General features: G+C 36.3%; 1 protein-coding gene across 2 annotated transcripts in view; it reads right to left on the bottom strand.

The window, feature by feature from the left end:
* Positions 1–2,710: 2,710 nt before the first annotated feature.
* CPNE8 (copine 8) overlaps positions 2,711–23,584 on the bottom strand; it is an 88,981-nt gene continuing 68,107 nt past the window's right edge. The window contains exons 14-20 of one of the 2 annotated variants that reach the window (XM_030479828.1): positions 17,609–17,655; positions 16,787–16,968; positions 14,687–14,814; positions 11,414–11,516; positions 7,997–8,054; positions 5,123–5,196; positions 2,711–3,307 (exon numbers count right to left, since the gene is read on the bottom strand). In XM_030479828.1, coding sequence (XP_030335688.1) covers positions 3,119–3,307; positions 5,123–5,196; positions 7,997–8,054; positions 11,414–11,516; positions 14,687–14,814; positions 16,787–16,968; positions 17,609–17,655 — 781 coding nt within the window. In that variant the 3' untranslated portion in view covers positions 2,711–3,118. The remainder of the gene's footprint in view (positions 3,308–5,122; positions 5,197–7,996; positions 8,055–11,413; positions 11,517–14,686; positions 14,815–16,786; positions 16,969–17,608; positions 17,656–23,584) is intronic. The other variant, XR_003990594.1, reaches the window with a different exon arrangement.

Below are 23,584 nucleotides of genomic sequence, written 5' to 3'. Positions count from 1 at the left end.
CCATGAGACCATGTCCTTCCTCATTTGTAGCAATATTTGGACAGCTTGCAAACTTTTTCTGCCTGTGCTACAGAGAAAACATCTATTCCAAGGTGGATACCAAATGAAGAGAGCTTTCATCAAGGCCAACAGCTTCCCTTTCTGGGCAACTCATCTGCCACCTTGTACATCACATTTTACTTTTCTTAAACATAAATACTCCCTGCTGCAATTCAGTCCCAGAAAATGAACAAATTTTGGTAGCAACTAGCATTTCTTGGGAAGGAATATGAGGTTTGTGTTCCATTATTCTTGCAAATAAAGCCAGAAGTAAAAATGGCTGCATTTGGTATTCTTGAGAAATTCAAGTTCTGACCATTTACTCTTGTCTCTAATACTGGAATGCCTGAGACTACTACATGAGTCTACTTAATGATTCTCATTCACATTACAGAATAAAGATGTCAAACATATATGGAATGTCACAGGTCTGGAAGAAGTCTCCTTTACCCATGAGAATACTTAGTCCACTGAACACATCTATTTCTTTCCAATTAAATAGGTTAGATTTAGAATTCAACCATAGAATCATAGAATAGTTTGGGTTGGAAAGGACCTTAAGATCATCTAATTCCAACCTGCAGCCATGGGCAGGGATGCCTCACACCAGACCATGTCGCCCAAAGCTCTGTCCAGCCTGACCTTGAACACTGCCAGGGATGGAGCATTTACCACTTCTTTGGGCAACCTGTTCCAGTGCCTCACCACCCTCACAGTAAAGAACTTCTTCCTTGTATCTAACCTGAACTTCCCCAAGTTTGAGCCCATCACCCCTTGTCCTATCACTACAGTCCCTGATGAAGAGTCCCTCTCCAGAATCCTTGTAGGCCCCCTTCAGATAGTGGAAGGCTGCTATGAGGCCTCCATGCAGCTTCTCTTCTCCAGGCTGAACAGCCCCAATACCAAACAGAAGAAAAAACAGCGGTGCAGAATATGCTGGATAGAAAAAATAATTTTGATTAAATAACATCAATTTTTAAAAGTTCCTTCACTTCTTAAATCAGTTGTCAAATTAGTTTTGAGACCGACCTTTGGAGTAATAAAAGGTGCTGGTTAAATGAGAGCTAATAAATTACCGTAAGCTGAATAAAAGACTTTTGTAGTTTTGGCCTTAGAATGAAAACCTGTTAAATGGATGGACTACTAGAAACCAATATAAAAGCTAGCATAAAATTTGTCTAACCAAATGAAACATCAGAAATCCAATATTATTTCAGTTATTTCTAAAGTGCCAACACAGTAAGTATGAAAAATAAATGCAGAAGATAGAACACCACCACCACCATCCAGTAGATTTAAAGTTATTCTTTATGATGCACTTTCATCAAAATTTGCAGTTGCAAGTATCAAATTTCATTCATGCAACATTAATCCACTAAGAAAGAAATACATATTTTGGTGAGAAAATTAAAGTCCATATTTATGTAAAAACTGTTTTGAAATAAAAATAAAACAAGATTTATCTAAAAAAAATCTTTTTTTGTTCATTTTTTTCTTTTTTCTTTACTAACAGAATAATTATCTGGAAAAAGTAATTTCCCACATGAGATACTTAAAGGAAGTTAAATATATTTAAAAATGGAAGAGTCTGCATTTACATAGTTATATGCCATTAATATTGAAGATATGCTTTCTGGCAAAAAACTTCTCATGCTTAAAAAATGCACCTCAATTTTATACTGTACATTACAACATACAGTAGTAAGAAACAGAAGTAGTAAACAGGTTATATGCAAAGGAGAAAAGTTACATTACAAGACACAACTGTGACACAAAAAAAGAAAAAAAGTTCCATTTTAACAGTATTTGAAGGCAATTCACAATCATTTCAGGAGTTTTGTGAAATTTAAGGCCATTAGTTCTAAATAAAACGTATTTGACACAAATTCACAAAACTGTATTTTGTAAAAACTATACATGCAAAACCATTTTATAAGTATATATGAACAGGCATATAATAAAAATCTTGGGTAGTTCAGTACACAAAATAGTGCACAAAGTAACACGGTTGTGCAATCTTTAAACCAGTTTATTAACATTATCATTCATGCATCCTGAATGGCAATGTGATTAAATGACAATATTAAACCCCAATATTAAGAGTCAGCATCACTTTGAATGGGCAATCTAGACAAAAAAGTTAAAATTTTAAATTAAAAGTTTAAAGCAGTCCATTATAAAACATCTGCTGTAATCACTCCAACAGACTTTTCTGATGCAGAATTTCCAGTGCTTTAAGGGATGCATGATAAGATTTAATGAGCTCAGTGAGTCAACTATAATACTCTGATAGTTCTGATTTGAGGTAATTTTCTTTAATTACTTATAGCAAGTAACTCTTTTAATTTGCTTCAGCAACTAGTTTAAAAAAAAACTAAGCTGAGATAAACTTAGAAATTGGAGAATCTGTGAAAAAATACACATACCTCCCCCTCAAAGTTTGGAGTTAGTCATAAGTCATATGCAATTATGTTATGCACATTTTAGAGGTTTATTCTCAAACTGGGAGATGAATGGATTACTGAGCACTGATTGAAGCAATTCAGGTGTTGGAAAACACAAACTTATTTGTCCTTAGCTTTCATTTGTATTTGTCTGGACAAACATTCAAAGAGATATTGCTTCCCTTGTTATCTTGTGACAAACTATTGCAAGCTAGAAGACACGTGAGTCAATATTCCAAACTTTTATTCTTAAGAATAGTTATAAAAGTACAGAAATTTAAAAATAGTAACATGTAAACATTGATATAGAGGAATAGCATTCCTATACACTTATATACACACAGTATTCAGAGAGGACAATATCTTCTGAGTTGAAATCCTGACTTGTGCTTTCCCCTCCAATAAATACATCAAAAAGTAGGGAGTTTTTGTAAAAAATAAAATAAAATAAAATAAGATCTAGAGAGAACTTCAGCATTTTGCTCCTAGCATTTAAAAGCTTTCCAGTTGCTTATGCAACCATAACAGAATTTTGGTATGTGAAGAGAATCTTTCTAGCTCCAAAAAGTTATCAGAAGCTACTGCTGTATCCAGAGACTCTTGACTTGTGAGAAATGCTAAGCACTTTGGAGCAGTCAAATCTGAGTTTGCAACACGTGACTCGGGGGTGTATAGGGTGGTGGTGCAGGTGATGGCTTTATTCCTCTGACTCTCATGTAGGACAGAAACTGCTCTGGGATCTCTGCTAAAACATCTTTAGCAAGCCTCGCCATGCTTAGCACATGGTTTCCACTTCGGTCAATGTAATCTCGGAATGGCACAAACTACAAAACAAAAGAGAGGTTCACACAGGTCATTATGCAGGCACAGAATATAACTTACAACACAAAAGTAAGACAATTTATCTAGGGAGAAAGAGTACATGCTTTATATATAATTTCTGTGTTTCACACTTTATATATATACACACACACATATTTTGTATTTTCTATTATATAATTGTTTTTATACATTTATATCTGTATTTCTATATGTAAAATATGTAGAAATACATTTTTTAAAGTACCAAAACATATTGCATATGTTTATTTTCATTTACATATAGAGTATTTTATATTTTTACATATAATAACACACACATGTGTTGAGAATTTAATTTAAAAGGCAAATATACAAAATTTTCAAGAGACACAAGAGATACGTTACTATGAGTAACTATTTTCCTAAAACGTCGTCAATAGAAAAAGGACAAAAAGGGAGCAGAAATTAAATAAACTGAGGTAGAATTGGTACAGACGTAACACAGAGTCCCTTCAGTACGTATGTATACTAGTGAGGAGGGAATAATGAGGGTCATGTCTTTACATGAATTGCAGTCAGCAGTGAATATAACAGATGCAGTGATGCACTACTAGCAGGCAAATATTTTTTTACCAATTTTACTGGAATGTTTTGCAATACTGCCTGTTATACTTAACAGTGAATTTCACTAGCTAATTTTAACTAACACACAAAAAAGATAAAACTTTTTCTATTTGAGTAGTTAATTTCATAAAAGCAAATCAGTTTTATCCTGCCAGATATAAAATACAGGTCACACCAAACCTAAAGGATTTGATGTTATCCCTTTTTATTTATTTAGCTAGCCTATAATGTATAGCTAGTTAATTTTATTTGATCAAGAAAATAATTATGAAATAAAGTCTGTCCAGTGGTGTAGGTATTCAGGAGGCAAGATGGGGTGCCTGGAGCATGGATGAAGTACATACATACTTTGAACAGTGTGTGGAGATCTAGAAATCTGCAGCTCTGAGGGGAAAGGAGATTATGGTGGGTGTGTATGTGCACACAAAACTGCTATACCATTCTGACAGTGATTGCATAGGTCTGAATGAAAACTATGAGGCTGACTGAATGACCATAGAGAGCAGGAACAGAACAAGAGTACTCTTGCAGTGAAATGGCAGTGGAATGCAGATGAGAGTAGCACTCTTAGGGCTTGGTTCAGTCACATAAACACAGATCATAGAATCACAGAATAGCTGCAGTGAGCAGGGACATCTTCAATTAGATCAGGTTGCTCAGAGTCCCAACCTGACCTTCAGTGCTTCCAGGGATGGGGCTTCTACCGCTTGTCTGGGCAACCTGTTCCAACTATCATCTGAGGTTCCTTAAAGCATGGGACATCTGCACGGTCATATGTGGCAGACACAACGTAAAAACTAGGAGACGCTCATGGTCTCCTGGACTGGCAGTTAGAGGCAAGACAAGATACCACAGGCAAATGCACTTGTCAGAAGTCTAGGTATTGCTGACTTCCACAAAAGTTGTAGTTTTTCTTTATGGAATCACAGTGAGATTGCAGTAGAGTCAACTAAATCTTTTCCCATGCCTCTATAGCCCTAACACTTTATAACAGTGTCCTGTCAGTTAGGGGTCATTTCCTAATGAATGCAAATCCACTGCTATGAGTTATATAAAGGCTTATAGGTATCACAGAGATTTTCTGAGCTTATTAGGAACACCCCAAAGTAAAGTATGTCAATGCTAAGGTAAAATGAAATCCAGTAATACAGATCGAGACAACAATTCAAAACAAATGGATCAGTAAAATCTAACTATTAAATTTTCTCTCCCACCTGCACAATGTCTCTTTCTGCAAACTTTCCTCTTGAAGAAATCCTCACTACATCACCATCCAGTTCTTCCATAGCTTAAAAAAAATTAAATAAACAAAATGAATTAATCTGTCAGTTTAGCTACAGAACAAAAACAATCTTACTGAGACAAACTGTAGTCAATTTACACTTTAGGGCAACAAACCCAACAATTGTTATTTAGGTAGCTCTTTAAGATCATTTGCATCATAAAATACATAATGTTTTGTAGTTATTTTGCACTTTTTCATGCGGACAATACATATTTTTTTGCCTTTATTGTAATCTTCAGGAAAAAAACATACCACGATAAAGTCCTTTCCCTTCCAGCTCTCAAACCAGTATGTGTACGTGTTTTAGTAAGGCTATACTTAATATGTTCATAAGTAGAGAAGAATTCATCTTCAGCAGTTAATCTTACAGAAGATATCATAGGATACAGCACAAAAAGGTAATAACTCACATTCATACTGGAAAAGTAATGACTGTTAATATATAGGAATGAGGAGTTCTTAAAAAAAATATTAAATTTACTGGGCAACTCTTCTTGTATCTTTCTGAGCAGGATCCAGGAGAACTTTAAAATTGTCCAGATACACAGAAGCCATTCTAGATAGAAAGGTATATCTGCTGTCAGTGTTGAAATGGATGGACTTGGCATCACAGATTACTGCCCAGCCGTTGGATCTGCAGTCCTACAATCCTTCTTTCAGCATATGCTATGAAAATCAAAGCCCTGCATCACTGAGCTTCTCAGGGGTTTACAAACTGGGCTGAGTTCACTGAAAGCAGCATTTCAAAACCTAGTTCTTTTCATGCAAGAACTACAAAGCATAAATTATGCTAGCAGGAGCCAAGTTCAAGCCAAACAAAAGAGCATGTTTGTTGAAAGAAAAAGCTAGTAGGTCTGCAAAGCACATTGCCAGATGATGCTGTTCATGCAAAAAAAAAGTGTACATGTGTTCAAACAGGAGACTGAACGAGAGACCCACTGAAAATTTCCAAAATAGACATAAAGCACATCCTCCACAGGAAATTCAAATCTAAAAGCTATATTCAGGGAAGTATCATGTTTGCTTATTCTGTTCTTCATGTTCTCCAGATAACCACCCCATGTCCACGTCAGATACAGAATACTGGGCAAAACGGACCCCTGACCTGACCTCCTGTACTCATCTGCACATCCTTAAATAAAAATCTGTCAAATGTATGTGCCATCTGTCTGAGCTCCAAACTTTTAGAAACCCCCCTGGTAACCCCCAGGGGCTGGGAGATCTAGTGGCAGTGATATAAAGAGAGGAGTAGCTTAGTCTCTCTATAGCAGAACTGAGGCTTGACTGGCATCTGAATTGTAAGTGTGCCTGGAAAACACACTCTCCTACGCACACACCTCTTCAGCATCCACATCAGATATAGAGTCTGTTGTTTTTTCCAGAAGAAATTTCTGCAGATGGAATAGTTATCTCTCTGCCCTCTTAGGCACTGAGGGACTACAGGTTGTGCATATATCTAACAGGTGAATTTCACTGAGGCAGCATACTCAATGAGTATGGGTCCAAAGATGGAAACTGTACCCTGCAGTACAAACAGAATCCTGCCTTAAGAAAAGCGACAGGGATGACACCCCAAGAACTCTGCAAAGACAACCTCCAGAAGTAAAAAGAAGGCAGAATCTACATGTCCTGACTGAATTAAGGGGAGTCCGGGCAAACCCAAGGACTGACAAACAGGGTGAAAGGGAAAAGGCAAAGGAGGGGTGGGAGAAAAGTAAGTAATGCACAACTAAAGTTGGAATTCTCAGGGGTAAAAATGAAGTTTGCACATTTCTCTCATGTACATTTATGAACATAAACTGTCTTTTCTCATTGATTGTGGCAAACAATCACCTGCAGTGTATGTATCCACCTGGACAACCTCTTCAAGGAATAAGATACTTAGGATTATCGCTAACACACCACTTGCCAAAAAGCCTAAGAAAGTCAACAGCCAATAATTTATTTTGTGTTATTTTTACCTCGTTTTCATGCTCTTGGAATATTTGTACAAAAATTAAAATGTACAGTCATTAGTGACTATTTACATTATACATCTGTGGTAGTACTAAGTATGTTTCATGTACAAAAGAAGCCATACTGTCTAACAAGAAGTACTAGAATTAAAAACAAAGTAAGTAGGACTTTGAGGAATAGATATACAAGGAATGTCTATACTCCATAATGCAGTGATATACATGATGGCACTTAATAAATTAGTCCAAATAATGGTGGCAACTCAGTGCTCAGTTATTGCAATAGAGAATGATGTTCCAGAAAATCACATGAAAGAGTATGCAAATATTCCTGGTAATTTCTCTCCTGCTGTAATATTCTCTTAATGCTGTTACACAGTAAGACTTGCTCCCACTATCTAGTGAAACCCAGTTTAACCTGGATCACCTCCTCAAATGTATTTATTTTTCTCAGTATTTTATTACTGCGGTAAGAACAAATGATCAATATTTCCAGTCAACTGACACTTCACGAGGCAACTACATATCCTCATTGAAGAAATTCAACATTACTTGAGCGTACTTACTTTACTGTGGGGGTTTTTTTCCACTCATCTTCTGGAGCTCTGTAAATGCTGAGCCCCCATATGGTTCTGTGACTTGAACAGAGAGCCTGAGGGGCTACACAGCTCCACATGGTAGCTTGTAATCACACTAAGTTATCAATCAATCCAGCTGGAAATGTCAACAGTGCTTACTGCTGGTTCCATATTATGCTCTTTTAAAGAACAATATTTGCTTGAAAAGCCACATATTACTAAAATGTAAACAAATCTAAAAAGTTCCAGGAAAAACACAGGAACACTTACCATCAAACTCTGCTGGTCCTACTCCCACTATAATTATTGACATTGGAAGCCTTGAAGCCTTCAAAAGAAGTAGAAAAAGAGGTTTAATGCATTACATAACCTCTGCCAAAATATGTGAGAACTGAGGACTCCGAATAAAACCATGCAGAGGTTATGTTTTAAAAAACATCTTTTTTCCACCTAAAAAGTTGAGGGGTGTGAACTGTCTGCTTAAGTGGTACAAAACATCTGGGATGAAGAGAGAAAGACAAATTATTATTTTATTTTTTCCTTATAAAGTCCTTGAATCATACAGGATTATAATTAAACACAACAAACTACATTAGGATTTAATACTGATACGACTACTAAGATGACGAATCTACCTTAGAAAATTCCGTAAGCTGACAATAATTGCAAATATGTACCTAATGACAGTTTGACATTTATTTAAATGTTCTTTGCTTTTCCTTGATATTATATAGCTTCTTGGAACTGTGTGACACTATCTTTTACATAGATCTTATGCCAGTTTTTCTCAAGAGAATAAATCACCTATTTGAGCAGTATGTATCTTATATTTCTTCCATGAATAAAATTTTATTCAAGTCAGTCATTTATGCTACAAATCTGACCAGCTTATGGTCAGATTTTTAATTTTACTTAATCATTTTCATTCAATGGAACAAGGCAAAGATGACATCTGGCTTTTCCTGAATAAACTCTCCGTAAAACCTTTGACATTATGAAGTCAGTATTATAAATATTGGATTCTCCTGCCCTGACAGTAGCACCAGATATCTGATAGTTGCCAGAAGTAATCTGCAACTGCCTCTGTTGAGGAGGCTAACAACAGAAAAAAAACCATCTGCCAAATGTCAGGGATGACAACCATTTTTTATTGAGATATTCTGATGAATTGTGAAATGTCTACGGGCATTTTAAACAGGAGTATACTCTGGCCAAAAATCATAGAGGTACACTGTCTGATAAACTAAACTCTGCTTCTCTGAAGTCAGGTGGTTTTATAACATAGTATTCTATTTTTATTTTTGAATGTAAAAAGTGTTTTTCTCCCTCATTTAAAAGATATTCTCATTTTAGATACATCATCACCATTTCCCATTTCTCATCTGTCACAATACTTCATCTAAAACTAACTTTAAGCAGAAGATTTACAGTTAATTATTGTAAACATGCTATTTAAAACAATGAAAATACACTAATGTGTCACTATTTAATGCTCTACACATACATTATACGCTATACACTATACTTTGACTGCAAATTCATCACAAATTGTTACTAGTCAATCTTCCAGTTAAAATTTTGTAACAGAGTAAAGAAAAATTAATAAACTCTTGTTAGTGAAATACTAATATGCTACTGAAGATAACAGTGAAAGCTGCCTGGCCATGGCCCTGGGCACTAGGTAGCCCTCTCGAGCATGAGGTTGGACAAGGTGTCATCCACAAGTCCCTTCTAACTTCAACCAGACTGTGATTCTGTGATTAAGGGCCATATATACAGTGTAACTCTAACTGAATTACAGTGCCCTGCATAAGTCAGTGAGTACAGAATATTTTCAAGACATGAAGGCATTTCTTGGAACAGAACACCTTCTGTTTTTCAGGTATTTTCTAGAATCTTATTGCTTGATTGTAAAGAAAACATTCTTTAAAGAGATTCCTTCTCACACAGACATGGTATTACGTGATATAATGTATATGAAACAGTAAATGTCAAGGACAGCATAAAGACAAAGAGTTAAATTTCTGCATGTAAGTGTTGGCATTTCCCAAATGACAGCATAACCTTTAAACAGTTTGGTAAAACAGAATGTGTCTGACATATATGTAATGAGATAGATGCCTAAAACCACAATTAGTGTTAAAAAATGAAATATAGTCTTCCTGAGTTTTATACATATCAGGCTGCATTGAACATCATTGCCCTTTTTATTATTTGGATATTATTAAGACTGAAAAAACTGAAATAACATTTAATTAGTTCTGTCATGGTATACTGTGCTCCCACTTCAAGAAGTACACAGAAAGACAAATGCATCTTCATAAAAAGACAGCAAATATTCCCAAACTTCAACTCATTCCAAGTTAACAACATATCTACTGTATTTCCAGACAGTTGCAGACTAATAGGTATTATTCCTGGAAATGAACTATTACTGGAAACATGTTTTTTCTGTATGCCTTAGTGGCAAATTACTTAACCTTACAAGATACCAGCAACCTGACTTGCTGGTCTCCTACTTAACAGACTTTGAATTGAGGGGGGAGTTAATTTAAGAGCTGCACTTTTTTCACCATGGAGCCTTTTTGTCACCTAACAGAAGCTCATCTAAAAGAAGCTATGTTCTAAACTTCTAGGCTAGACAAGAAGATGCACTTCTAAGCTTATCTCCTTCAAAAATGAAAGTCGGTTTATCCTATTTTAATACTGAAGGCTGGAAGAGAAGAGGAAGTAAACTGGTATTTTCAAACATAGTTATAGCTTTGGATGTGTGTATTTCCCAGGTGGGCTGCCAGAGCCCTTATTAACACGCAGACTGTCTGTGTGCTGCTGGCAAGAACCTGAGGGCATCTTGCTTGCCAGTGGAAGACAGAACATTTCAGTAATATTTTCACGTGCACTCTACAAACTGGAATGTATTGAATCTCTACAGGAGGTATGAAAGTGGGCCTTGAAAAATATGCTGCCTAATTCTACACTACTAATTTTGACATGATGCTTCATTATTTTAATGTAGGCTTTTCACCCACCACTTTTAACTAGATGCACTGCGGTATGTACCAAATTAATGGTAAAGATCTTTTCAAACCCTGTCTGGAAGTTTCTGTGCGTACTTCCATCTGACATTTCCCAGGGGCAAAAGCAAAATGGAACCTATTCATAATACAGAGTATTACTTATATAATTACATCCATAGCAGTTTTGAAGAGAAAAATATTTAAAATAATGCAGAAACTGAAAAACAATTAAGAATTAAGAAAATTCTAGGGGACTATTTAGAAGGAAATCATATTAGTGGTATGTTTGCCATTTGGGGTCAGAAAGTTTGGGGCAGTTTTTACAAAGTGGGGGGATCAAAGCTGTCTGCAGTTACTAGAAAGATAAAGAACAGTTCACTATGAAAAACTGCATGGTGGGGTTTGCATTAGGAAGGAGGGGCAAGAAGCAGACAAACATACAGTACTGGAGAGAATAGTATCATTTCCCACAGAATACTATTTAATTAAGCTGAGATTCAAGTTCTTTTTCTTTTTGTCTTTATGCATAATAAACTTCTGGTGTTTGGAAAAAAAATATTTATGGAACAAAGGTAGTGCCTGAAATATTAAATTATTTAGTTTATTTCCTGAAATATTAATTCATAGAAAAATAATCCTTTAAAATGTTAATACTTTTAGCATAACTTACGTTCACTATGGATTCTTTTGTCTGAGCCATATCAGAAATAACTCCATCTGTAATAATGAGAAGAACAAAATACTGGGAGCCATCTTTTACTGAAGCAGCATATCTAAGGGAAGAAAAACAACATTATAATAGTAAAAAAACCTTTATGCAAAGGAAATAAAATGAAAAGTAGCTGTATTTTAAAAATTTGACTACTAAGGACTAATAAGAAACTCCATGATACAGTGGATTTCACAAGTGAAGACATTCATGATTAAGATGGACATTGCACTTTTAAATAAGAACATTAGAAAAATGTAACTAATACAATATCGAAATTGATAATGTGCAAGCGTTGTATCAGTGAAAAGTGGCAACTTTATCACTACCAACAGAAGCATGGACAGAATGTCCTTTACAGAATCATGAGTCATTAGAAAGTCTAAGTTATTTAATAGTTATTACCTCTGGGGAGCATAGTTGGTATGAAAGGCATACATTAATACTGAAAGCTTGGTTTTACAGCACAAAAAAAATTTATCAGGAATCAGCACACTGCATAAATATTTCTTGTTTTGTTGTTGTTATAGAAAACCAGGTAATTTACTGTTGAGCATGCTTGCAGATATATAGTTCACATTTATGTGCGCACTTGTAAAATGGCTGAACATGCACCCTGCAACCCTGGCTTAGATATCCATATCTTTGCACTAGCCACAGATGTCCTTTCAAGACTCAAGCTTGTGTTTGTGCTGTACACAAATACAAGACAAAACACACCCAGTGCCTTCCAGTCCCACTTCAGCCAAAGGACCCAAGAAGCAACTGATCTTTGAAAAAGAGCAGCTTTTGAAGATTTGCAAAGTTCTGAAAACAGAGTCTGTAGCAGCCCCGCTGAACTCATTGGCCTTCAGACCAGAAACTAAGACTTCAGTTCACATATTTTCAACTCCCAAGGGTCAAAGCATCCTATATAGTTAGAGAAGAACTTTTTTTGTGTGTGGAGCAGGCTGCTCCACTCATTGCTTCACTTGACAGTAGCCAATACTCCTACATGTAGCCAATGTTCCTACATTCCATGGAGGCTCTTAGGGCTGTGATGGAGTCAGACAACACAACCTTGCAATAAAAGTAGCAATAAGTAGTATGGAGAGCAGTACAAAACCAAAAGCTTGTCTCTGTATGAATGCTGTGGAATATATGTCCAAGTTCAGAATAGGAGTGTCAAAGAACTCACTGCCTTATTGGTTGCTGAACATGAAAGGCCTGGGTCACTGAACAGGATATTTTCTAATGATGCTCATGATGACTGCATGTGCTTAAGAAAATTCTGCTGTGATGTTACATAATACATTTCCAAGCCAGTACTGCCAATAAATGATGTGGTAACCACAATATTTACAATAGTTTAGAGGAATCTGTGTGAAATGGAATCTACAACTCACAGAAAGACACATTTTTCTCCCTCCCTCCCGAAGATACAAATGGGTGGAGAAGCCACAAAGACAATGAACCTGTTCAACATTATCTATGCGCATGCTGGCAGTAGGGACTGATAGTTAAATATCTAGATTAGCAAGACCTACTGTGGAATACGTTTTCGCTACCAGGCAGACTCTTCTATCTTACTTTTTTCCACAATGCTTCCAATGATGACTGCAGTGACAAGGAATGATGAGAGTAAAATAAAAATTCATTATGCTTTCTGAGCACTTAACACTGTCTACATACCTACACTGAAGAAATGGAACAGAAATTTGGTTATTTCAAATCTTCCACAGAATAAAATATTCTAAAGTCTTTTGCAAGAAAGATCTATGCAGAGAGGAGATGACAGAAGACACAAGGTTGAATCTGGTGTAGTTTAGGTAACTTCCTAGCCAGGGAAAGGATAATATTATCTGCTTAAAGAGCTTCTGAAATGTTCTGAGATCACAACAGGATAGTAATATCTGACATTGTTTCCAGAGATATTATTAGAGGCGTATTTTTAAATAGGAGGGATGTGGGAAGAAGAAATTTCTTTGAAGCTGAAGGTAGGTTCAAAGAATAACTCCAGGCTAGATCATAATTTCTAGTACCATGTCCATGAGAGTCAATAGAATAGCCAAAAAACTACACCTTGAAGGAAAATGATGTTATTGAGAACTGGACTGGTACATGGATTGTATTAAGGATGATCACGCAGTAGAAACCCTCATGAAGATATTTAGCTTTTCACTATAATATAGTGTGATTTGCTACCAGGAGTTGTTCCCAAAGTTTGCAACAACTTGATATTCAGACAAACGTTCAGTGTAAGAACTACAGACGTGGGTGATAGGCTTCTGCAATTCTGCCAGAGTTGACAAATATTCCTGAGAAACAACTGGTGAGAAAAGGAACTCAATTTATGCCAATGCTTTGATGGTACTAGATCAAGATTTTCAATTTTAGCAATGAACAGGTGGCTTGAGGTTAATTGCTAAATTCCGAACCAGCTCAGCTGGTATGACCAGTTCTAGAGAAGAAGAAAGAGCCAGAAAAGCCAGGGGGTTAGATTTCCAGTTAACACTGCTAATGACAACACTCAGTGCCACATATATGGAATCCAGCTGTCATAACAATTGGCATATATCCTCACAGTCTGAAAACTGCTACTGGAGAGAGCCTGTCAAAGGAAAGATTAAAAGGAGAGAGCTTGTTGCTAAAGACAAGCAATGGAATATACATCTACATAATTTGAATGGTGTGATTCAAAGATGGAACAACTAATCCTAATGATAAACAACTTAAATGAGCTATCTGGCCATGCTGGGGTGCACAGAAAATTCTTTGCGCCATAGGATTTGCAAATTAGTTTTCATTGGGCTGTAGAATTAACAATTAATTTTATTTATGTTTTGGCCATTTGAGATTAAGGGAATCATACATGCCTAAAAAAAAATGCATTTTAAAATTTTTTGACAGATTTATGTCTTTTCTGTGAAGCAAAAATTCTGTGCCCCAAAAGGCAAAAATGGAACATGGCAGAGTGATCTCACAAAAATGGTCTTTCATTTTGATTTTAACATAGGGTGGATCAACTGGATCACTTGTATTTACTTTTAATCAGTGACGAAATTCTGCAAAACACTAGCACATGGTCTTCAAAGCTACTTAAAGATACAAGTTGATCATGTTAGACTGAACAAACAAAACAACTGTAAACACCTTTTTAAATGTTTAGCATCATGTAGCTGTTGTTAGCCTTTTATATGTGATAGTTAAACTGACAATAAAAAGTTTCTGCAAAGTACCTGTTGTAATGCTTACCTGGCTACATGATTAATGACAGGAGCAAAGTTTGTTGGTCCATAAAGCTGTACAGATTTTAGACTCCTGTAATATGCCTCCATTACACCATCAATTCCATGGCAGTACGGATTTTGAGGGTTTCCATTCTAATGAAAATAAGAGATGATTAATCACTAAAAGTAATTATGAAGCAAAAATTATGTAGGTTAGCGAACACTACCCAGTGTACCTTTTTAAAAGGCAAAGACCTAAGCATTCTAGGATCTATTCAGAGATTTTACTACAAATACCCAATATCACTGTCACGGGTGGTTGGGAGAGTTAACTGCCTAGGGAAGGAGGTTTTAGCAGCCTCATGTTATATGCAGTCTGAATCACTGGAACTGGTTCCTAGGCAGAAATACCATCTTAAGTGGAATTAAACAGTCTTTCTTACATGCAACAATGACAGGCATTTCCCTGTGCGCATTGAAGGTATGAATTACAGGGCAGATGTAAAACTGGAATATTGTTTAGAAACACAGTTCAGGCTCAAAGATTTCTTACTTCAAAAACGTCAAAAAAAAAAAAAAAAAAAAAGAAAAAAGAAAAAAGGTAGCCAGATCCTGATGTTCATACACTATGTGAGTATAAGTAAATGTCCTGGTTTCAGGTGGGATAGACTTAATTTTCTTCCTAGCTATAAACTCTTCATTGTTTTGGTACAATGTTTCTGCATTGGAAAATTGATTTTCGAGCTGGTATAAACAGATGAAGAAAGGAACTTATTCTTTGGGAACCCACTGACATGGCTGTAACTGTAAATTCTTGAGGTAGGCATTTTATTATCTATCTCCATAATGAATCTATAATGGGATACCTATTTACAGATGACAATACAAACATATAAACTAAATCCCAGATTAACAACCTATCTTGGGCCATAAAAATGATCCATGTAAGGCTTCAAAATCCTGACCTTCATGTGCCAACACCTCATTGGCTTAATGTGCCACTATCTTATTCTGAGGTACAGTATACCTCCCTGAGAATCTAGAAAAGCACAGGGGGATTTTCACTGAATTGATCTAAAACGTTAAAAGAGAGTACTGAGAACACTGCTTAGCATTAAATGTGAGACACCTATATATGTTTTTATATGAAGGAAGGAAATAAAGACTTTTTCCTCTGTAAAAGCACCACAATGCCTCATGAATTAATTAATTTTAGAAACACTTTTAAAAACTGCAAGTAGCCAGAAATAAGCCTGCTGTTTTAATAGCCTTAAGATTATATGGATCGATGTATTTGAAGTTGCTACACGAAAGTCCAAACAAAGTCTGTGAGTCAAATGAATGTCTGCAATTACACCTGTTTTAAATTGTTATCCATGTGGAAAATTACTATCCGCTGTTTTCTAGCACAGGCTGACTGAAGAAATACACATCTACAATCACCAGTCTTCTGCCATGTCTTTGCTGCTATCTAATTAAAACTTACCTGATATACCTACACTTGCTGTACTTCTGGCAACTTTATCCTACTCAGAGAAGAACAAAAACCTCAGAACAAGCAAGTAGATAAACTTCCACACTAATCACAAGCATCAGTTATAACACACTAACCTTTCTGGCAAATCCTGTTAAGATTTTAGCTTTGTAATTTAACTGGCACATGGACCAGTCTCAGATTTGTTCTTGTATCTCAGCTTATAGTCCACTTAGTTATCTCTATGCCTCTAAACTAGCAGTCTGTAAAAGATACAGAGATCCCAGAAAATTATAGAGAACAATAACAATAATAATGAAGGATTATCTTGGATCATGATTCGCTTGCTTCTTAAAATAGATTAGCTTCAATCTGAAGTCTTTCAAGCATCTGTTTCTCATGCTGCTACAGCTGAGGTTAAAGATGATTACTTTTCTTTATGACTATTTTTGGCCTACAGGGACTTCTTGGCTCTGGATTTCTCTCGGTATCTTCACCATGGTGAAAAATTTTGAAAGTCTTTTATACAGAAGAATTAGCACATTATCTGTTCTTTACTTGCCCAGTAACTGCTTAAGACTCCAACCTTAACTCCCAAAATTTTGTTGTAGTAAAGAAATTCAAACAATATATAGATATTTATTTACTTACCAGTGCAAATTCATGTGATACTCTTCCATCAGGAGGCAGTCTAGCTCCAAAACCTAGAGCTGGGAACATTTTATCACTGTCGTAGTCCTGAATTATTTCTCCTACTGCTTTCAGTGCCATGCCATAAGCATTCAGCTGATAAGGATTCATGTAGTGCAGTGAAGTAGGCTGTGAAGGGTTACCTGTCGGAGCAAGGACAAGATTTACTTTAAAACTGAATCACTTCAAAATTTTCTCTTTCAAAAATGATAGAAACCTAAGAAAGCAGAGACTGAAAAGATCATGAAAAGAAAATGAACTTATTTCGTATATGCATAACTGTGGTTGTTTAAGGTAAAAATGCAATGTTCTGAATGCATTTTTAATAGGTTAACAGTAGTATCTGTAAACTTTTTCAGCATGGAAAGGGCAGCAAGAAATTGTGATTAGATTCATAAATTTGTGTCTTTTTATAATATGATATACACTTTTAAGATGAAATTTACAAAAGTATTATCACATTCTGAAAGCAGCTTTGGAGGAAGGTCAAAACTTATCTCTGCTTCACCCCACTTCAGCCTCACTCCACCTGAAACTCTTTTCTTTTGCCCTCTCAATGGGGTCTGCTAAGTTAGACAGTTTTCTCCAAGCAAATAATAATAAAGAAAAAAAAACAACCAGAAAATACACAAAAGTTTTCAAACTGCTCCTACTTATTTAATTTTATATGTAGCAATAATACAACAAAGCAGAATACTGATATAGATACATATGCCTGCACATATGTACACTTAAAACTGAACACAGCACATATATACACAAGGTATTTCTTTTTACTCTTACCATTTGAGGCTGTGAAATCAATAGCTACTGTGAAATTGATTTGGGTTCTGTAGAAAAAGCAAATACAAATCTTATTAATAGTTGTACTGTTATGTGGAAAAATAAACAAGAGATCATAAGGTTGTTTGTGGACAAACTGTAGGACACTGACTTTCTAATACAGGAAATAAACACTGAGAAATCTCTTTTATAAGGTTCCAGCCAAGAGCTACACAACACTACTTTATTAGCACACTGAAAACAGTTACTTTATTCCACGCTTCCTTTTTCTTCACTGTTTGTGAAAAATCCTAAATCCTTAATAAGGTTATGAATGTCCATAAACATTATTAATTCAGTTTCAATAGAAATACTAATTATTCCTTGGACATATTTTAGCCCTAGTGATGGAAGAATTTGTCAAGGGAAGTAGGTTTTTACTAACCTGCTCCTTTTAGCATTAAGAAAACCTTGTCTTCAACCAGAACATTTTTCAAATCATGCTATGCATAAAATCTTTGGATATCATAGGTTTTGGCAGTGGATTTCTTCCATGTAAACATAGTCACTACGTCAGGTAAAGGTATCAAGGTAATTCTTGGAAGACAAAAGTAAAATCTGGAAGCAGGAATACAAAGATCTGTAGTTGGAGCAGTAGCTAAAACAAAGCCATTATTGTGGATGGATCAGTTGTTAGCATGGATTTATCGTCCAAAAAAAATAAATTATTAATGGACTTTTACAGAATGACAATACAATTAAACACAGTTCGGTTCTGCATCTTCCTTCAGGACAAAATACTGTCATTCTGGGGCTAATCTCTCAGCTAGTAAGATTCTGTCAGGAAAAAGTTTGCAGGCATTTGCTCAGACTGAATCTTTTACATCTTCCTTCAAATTTCTGCCTCTCAGTGTGTGCAACAATGAACTTAATGAGCAAAAATTAAAGCTCTTTGAAAGTTACTGAAGAGATTTAACTTCTGCACGTTTAGATTAAACAGCAACAGTCTGACACCTGGCCCTGCAGTCGTGGTTTTGCTGCTCAAATAACCCGACATGCCCAGAGAAAATACTGTTTATTTCAAAAAAAGCTGGGTATGAAAAAAGCAACTAACATGGAATCATTTTATCATACTGATCAAGGCTAAAACAAACTAAGCTAGGTTATGGGTGGACTGTCTCCTAAAAGTAGTAAAAGCCTACTAATGCTCACAGTATCAACATGGTCAGCCTGGAATATTTCTAAAAATGCTGTGGCCTCAATATGGACAATGGCAGAAGCTGCTGCAATCTCTGAGAAGACCTAAGGTTTATAAGAGAAGTTTACTGTCAATATTTCTGCATTATGCTTCATGCAGCTTCACCAAAAATTTTTTAATGGCATGACAAGTCAGATTTAATTTGTTCCATTCCCAAATGTCAGGCCCTGTGGCTTGTTAATCACAATATCTTTCTGCGCTGTCAGTTAGTTGTAAGAATAAAGATCCTAAGAAATGCACATCAACTAGTTTTCTACCACCATCACTATAGTGTGCAGAAAAATTGCCCTTGTTGGGTAAGAAGAGGTTAGGAAAAACAACAACAACAAAGTCTAATACAATACCACTTCTATATTTATGCTTAGACTCCCTGTTGGTACTGCTAAGCAAAACTGCTTTTGGGCCATAATCTGGCTGAACTTAAATTTTAAGGGCTTTGGTGTGGTGCAATGTTTGAAGAGTAAAACAAGACTCCTCCAAGCATTATATGTTAGGTACCTCAAGTACAAATATCTTCAGTGTGCTGAAGATTGTGCCAATGAGGAAAAAAACCCCCTCAAACAGCTTTTCCTCAGCGTAAGAACAGCAAAACTTATCTGTAAGCTCATTTCTTGGATCAGCTATTCTGATCCAATTGGTAAGAAGAAATAGAAAAAGATGAAAAGGAAAATAGCTAACAAAAGAAAAATGTTAAAACCACATCTAATGGCAAAAAAAGAAAAAAGTCCTGTGACCACAGGTAATAACAACATCAGTTTCTGAAGTATTTCTCAAAGTGGTATATCTGTATTATATTGCTCCAGATAACAGAAACCCTATTGGTAAACTAGAAAAACTCCCATTTACAACCCACTGTAATCTGGATGATTTTTGTCTAAGCAGAAGAATATATATATCACACTATCTGCAAGTTTGACAACTATAAAGATCATGATATAAAATAAGATCAAAACAGATGTCTACATCTCTAGAATTTGTTTCCATCTGCATGTACATCGATGATACCGCTACAGAAAAACATGCGAGAACTTCAACCAATTACTTGATGTCAACAATTTATAGATGACTGTACATAGATTAGATTTCAGTTTCCCAAATATAGCTTCCTAATGCTATTTTAAAGCCCCCAGTGTATTTACTACACCATGGAAATTTTTGGGAGTTTAAAATGGCATTAAATGCCTATATAGCTCAGGGAACCGGATCCCACTCTTAACAAAGCTGTCACTTTGCATTATGGACTCATGACCACAGAGAACATCATTTGTGCCTTACAGAGAACTATGAAATCCAGAACAAAACTCTGTCAGGGCAAATCTGCAAACCATGATCACCCTATGTTTTTAATGACCACTTTGCTTCATGTATCACACAACATATGCATGGAGAAAAGAAGGATCAAGGAAGACCTTATCGCTCTCTGTAACTACCTGAAAGGAGGTTGTAGCAAGGTGGGTGTCAGTCTCTTCTCCAAGTAACATGCCATAGGACAAGAGGAAATGGCCTCAAGTTGCACCGTGACAGATTTAGGTTATATATTAGCAAAAATTTCTTCACAGAAAGGGTTGTCAAGCACTAGAACAGGCTGCCCAGGGAAGTGGCTGAGTCACCATCCCTGGAGGTGTTTATAAGATGTGTAGACATGGCCCTTAGGGACAAGGTTTAGTGGTGGACTTGGCAGTGCTAGGTTAGTGTTGGACTTGATCATCTTAAGAGTCTTTTCCAACTTAAAGAATTCTGATTCTATATCAGAAACATCCCTCTGAACATGATCTCATGGAAAAGACACATGGAATCCTAAGTTACACAAGGCACCAGTGTCCTCTGAGGAAAGGAATAATAAATTGCAAAAAGGTATAAAACATAGGCCAACCCTTGTAGTCAAAATTATCAAAATGCAATTAAATCTTTTTTCAACACAAACCTGGGTCTTTCAAACAAACAATTTAACTTCAAATTAATACCACTAGAAAAATATTTTCAAAAGCAGCTGCCCCTCTACTCTGCTCTTGTGAGACCTCACTTGGAGTACTGCGTACAGTTCTGGTGTCCTCAACATAAAAAGGACATGGAGCTGTTGGAGCGAGTCCAGAGGAGGGCCACGAGGATGATAAGAGGGCTGGAGCACCTCCCGTATGAAGACAGGCTGAGAAAGTTGGGGCTGTTCAGCCTGGAGAAGAGAAGACTGCGTGGAGACCTCATAGCAGCCTTCCAGTATCTGAAGGGCATTTATAACGATGCTGGGGAGGGACTCTTCCTTAGGGACTGTAGTGGTAGGACAAGGGGTGATGGGTTCAAACTTAAACAGGTGAAGTTTACATTAGATATAAGGAAGAAGTTCTTTACAGTGAGGGTGGTGAAGCACTGGAATGGGTTGCCCAGAGAGGTTGTGGATGCTCCATCCCTGGCGGTGTTCAAGGCCAGGTTGGACAGAGCCTTGGACCACATGGTTTAGGGCAAGGTGTCCCTGCCCATGGCAGGGGGGTTGGAACTAGATGATCTTAAGGTCCTTTCCAACCCTTACTATTCTATGATTCTATAATATTGTGAATGTGTGTTTTATGTTAAAGATTAGTAAGAAAAGCTATTAATTTCTTTACCATTTCACCAGGACTGAAACAATTAACCAGCCATAATGAAAAAATTAATCCAGGAAGAGTAATTTAAAAGCTGCGTGTCATGAAAACCTCAGATACAACTACAATGGAAGCCAAATGGGATGGCTAGGAAATTAATCTGGATGACATTCCTAAAAGTGTTTTCATGGTAACACATATTATTCTAGAACCAAACTAAATGTAATGAATACAGCTGAAAGTTCACTGTCCTGTTTTTATTTCTACTAGATGTTCTATTTCGTTTTAATACACTAATTGTTAGGTTGTATCAACTACATATTATTAGGTTACTGTTATTATTAACCTGTTACCCTTCACCAACAATTACCTATATTTTAAATAGGATTCTTGATTACTGTATTTTGTTGAAGGGACATTAGCTGAAAAATCCTTAATTCAGAAAAAGACATTCAAAATTTAAAAAAGCTTGTAAAATTGAAGTCCTTGACACAAATTTCAGTGCCCGATTTAATGACACAGATATAAAAACACATCAAGAGAACAAAACTTCTGATGAGGAAAATACTTCGTCTAAGGCTGTGTCCTTGCTTTTCTAGCTGTGTAGTTCTCCAAGGAGCTACACTAAAAGCTCATGATACCTGTTACATAAGTGATATTGCGAGATCATGAGGTTTTGCACAAAAGCTGCTAAAACACTGACACCTGGCCAGGCAGGCTGAGCTGCTCAGTGTCCCATCCCAAAGGAGAACTTCGGTAGAATATCCAAGCAGAGCAATGTGCCTTATGGATTCAGAACCTGATAGAGCACCACTGCTCTGACAGCATTTAGTTAGTATAGAAAGACATGATCTATTTGCTACCTGAACAGGTGATTTTACGCTATACTACCATGAAAAATGAAGAAAGTATCTTAAAAGGAACAGTAATCTTCACCTCACAGTGACAGAGCAGCCATTTTGTGTGTTTCTTTGGGACAGCGAGACAAAACCTATCGTCTTTTAGTAAGAACTTTACCATTACTGATTTACATAAGGGAACAAACTAAGCCTGGATGTAGCTTTTGATTAGTCTTGATAACATTTGTAACAATTAGGGGTTTTTAAACAGTACATTGGAAGGAAATATGAATTTCCTCCTGTGGCTTCGGAGTGACATCCAGCTGGTCTGTTAGCAGCGGGAGCTGTTGAAGGTTTGAGGACCATTTACTGCGCAGACCTCTACAATGGAGCTAATGGAGTAACTAACACTACCAAGGGACTGCATCCTCTCCATGGCATTTAAGTCCCCAGTGACAGTTATTTTATGATTTCTCCTTTGCAGATGCTTGTTTGGCCAAATGCTGTATCAACTTAGGGAACATTTTTCTGGCAAAGGCTCTGCAAGACCTTGCTCTTATATAGTCTTATTACTCCTTACTATTCTCCAAGGATACAAGAATACATGGTAAAGCCTCCAAAATGTGTAGTTATGGCAGCCATTGCTTCATAACTGTATCTCACACCAGGTCTCCTCTGAACATCAAATATGCATGCCATTACATTATATGGTGTACTGGTTGGATGAAAATAGCTGCCATGAAAGGAGTTCTAAATTTCCATTTGATCATTAATGATTAAATACAGTTCAGTTAAAAATGTATGTCCAAAGCCCTTAGAATCCAAACAATGTGTGAGTGTCCATTTCCAAACACCTGGATGAAGGAAAGACTTTTAACAGGATGGGAAGAAAACATTTCTTCTTACCTTCCACTAATCTGGGACAGAAGAGATGACAATATTTTTGAGTTGTACAAGGATTCAGCTTATTGAATTTTATTGATTTAGAGATGCCTAGAGTAACTTGGTAATACACACCATATTCTAAGTCAAAGAGGCTAGGAACTTCTGCACAGAAATATCCTTTCTGTCTAATGAGTCTTGCAGCTTTTTGCCTCCTGGTTTCTCTTCCAGACAAAACCAGAGCAGACTATGAACTAACTGTTTGACAGTCATTCCTGTAAACCAGGATAATTTCAATTGCATTCCTCCCCAAGGCCTTACACCTTGCATTCCTGAGCTTATCCATATATTTGGAGGTATTTTGATAGGAATATGTTTTTCACTGGTAAGTGGCAGGAGAAATCAGATTTTGAAATATACATTAATTTTTAGCACAATGTAC

The sequence above is a fragment of the Strigops habroptila genome, chromosome 3 (genome assembly GCF_004027225.2).
Source record: "Strigops habroptila isolate Jane chromosome 3, bStrHab1.2.pri, whole genome shotgun sequence".
Classification (NCBI taxonomy): Eukaryota; Metazoa; Chordata; class Aves; order Psittaciformes; family Psittacidae; genus Strigops; species Strigops habroptila.
Note: the sequence above shows the minus strand (reverse complement) of the source record. Positions and strands in the feature narration are given on the sequence as shown.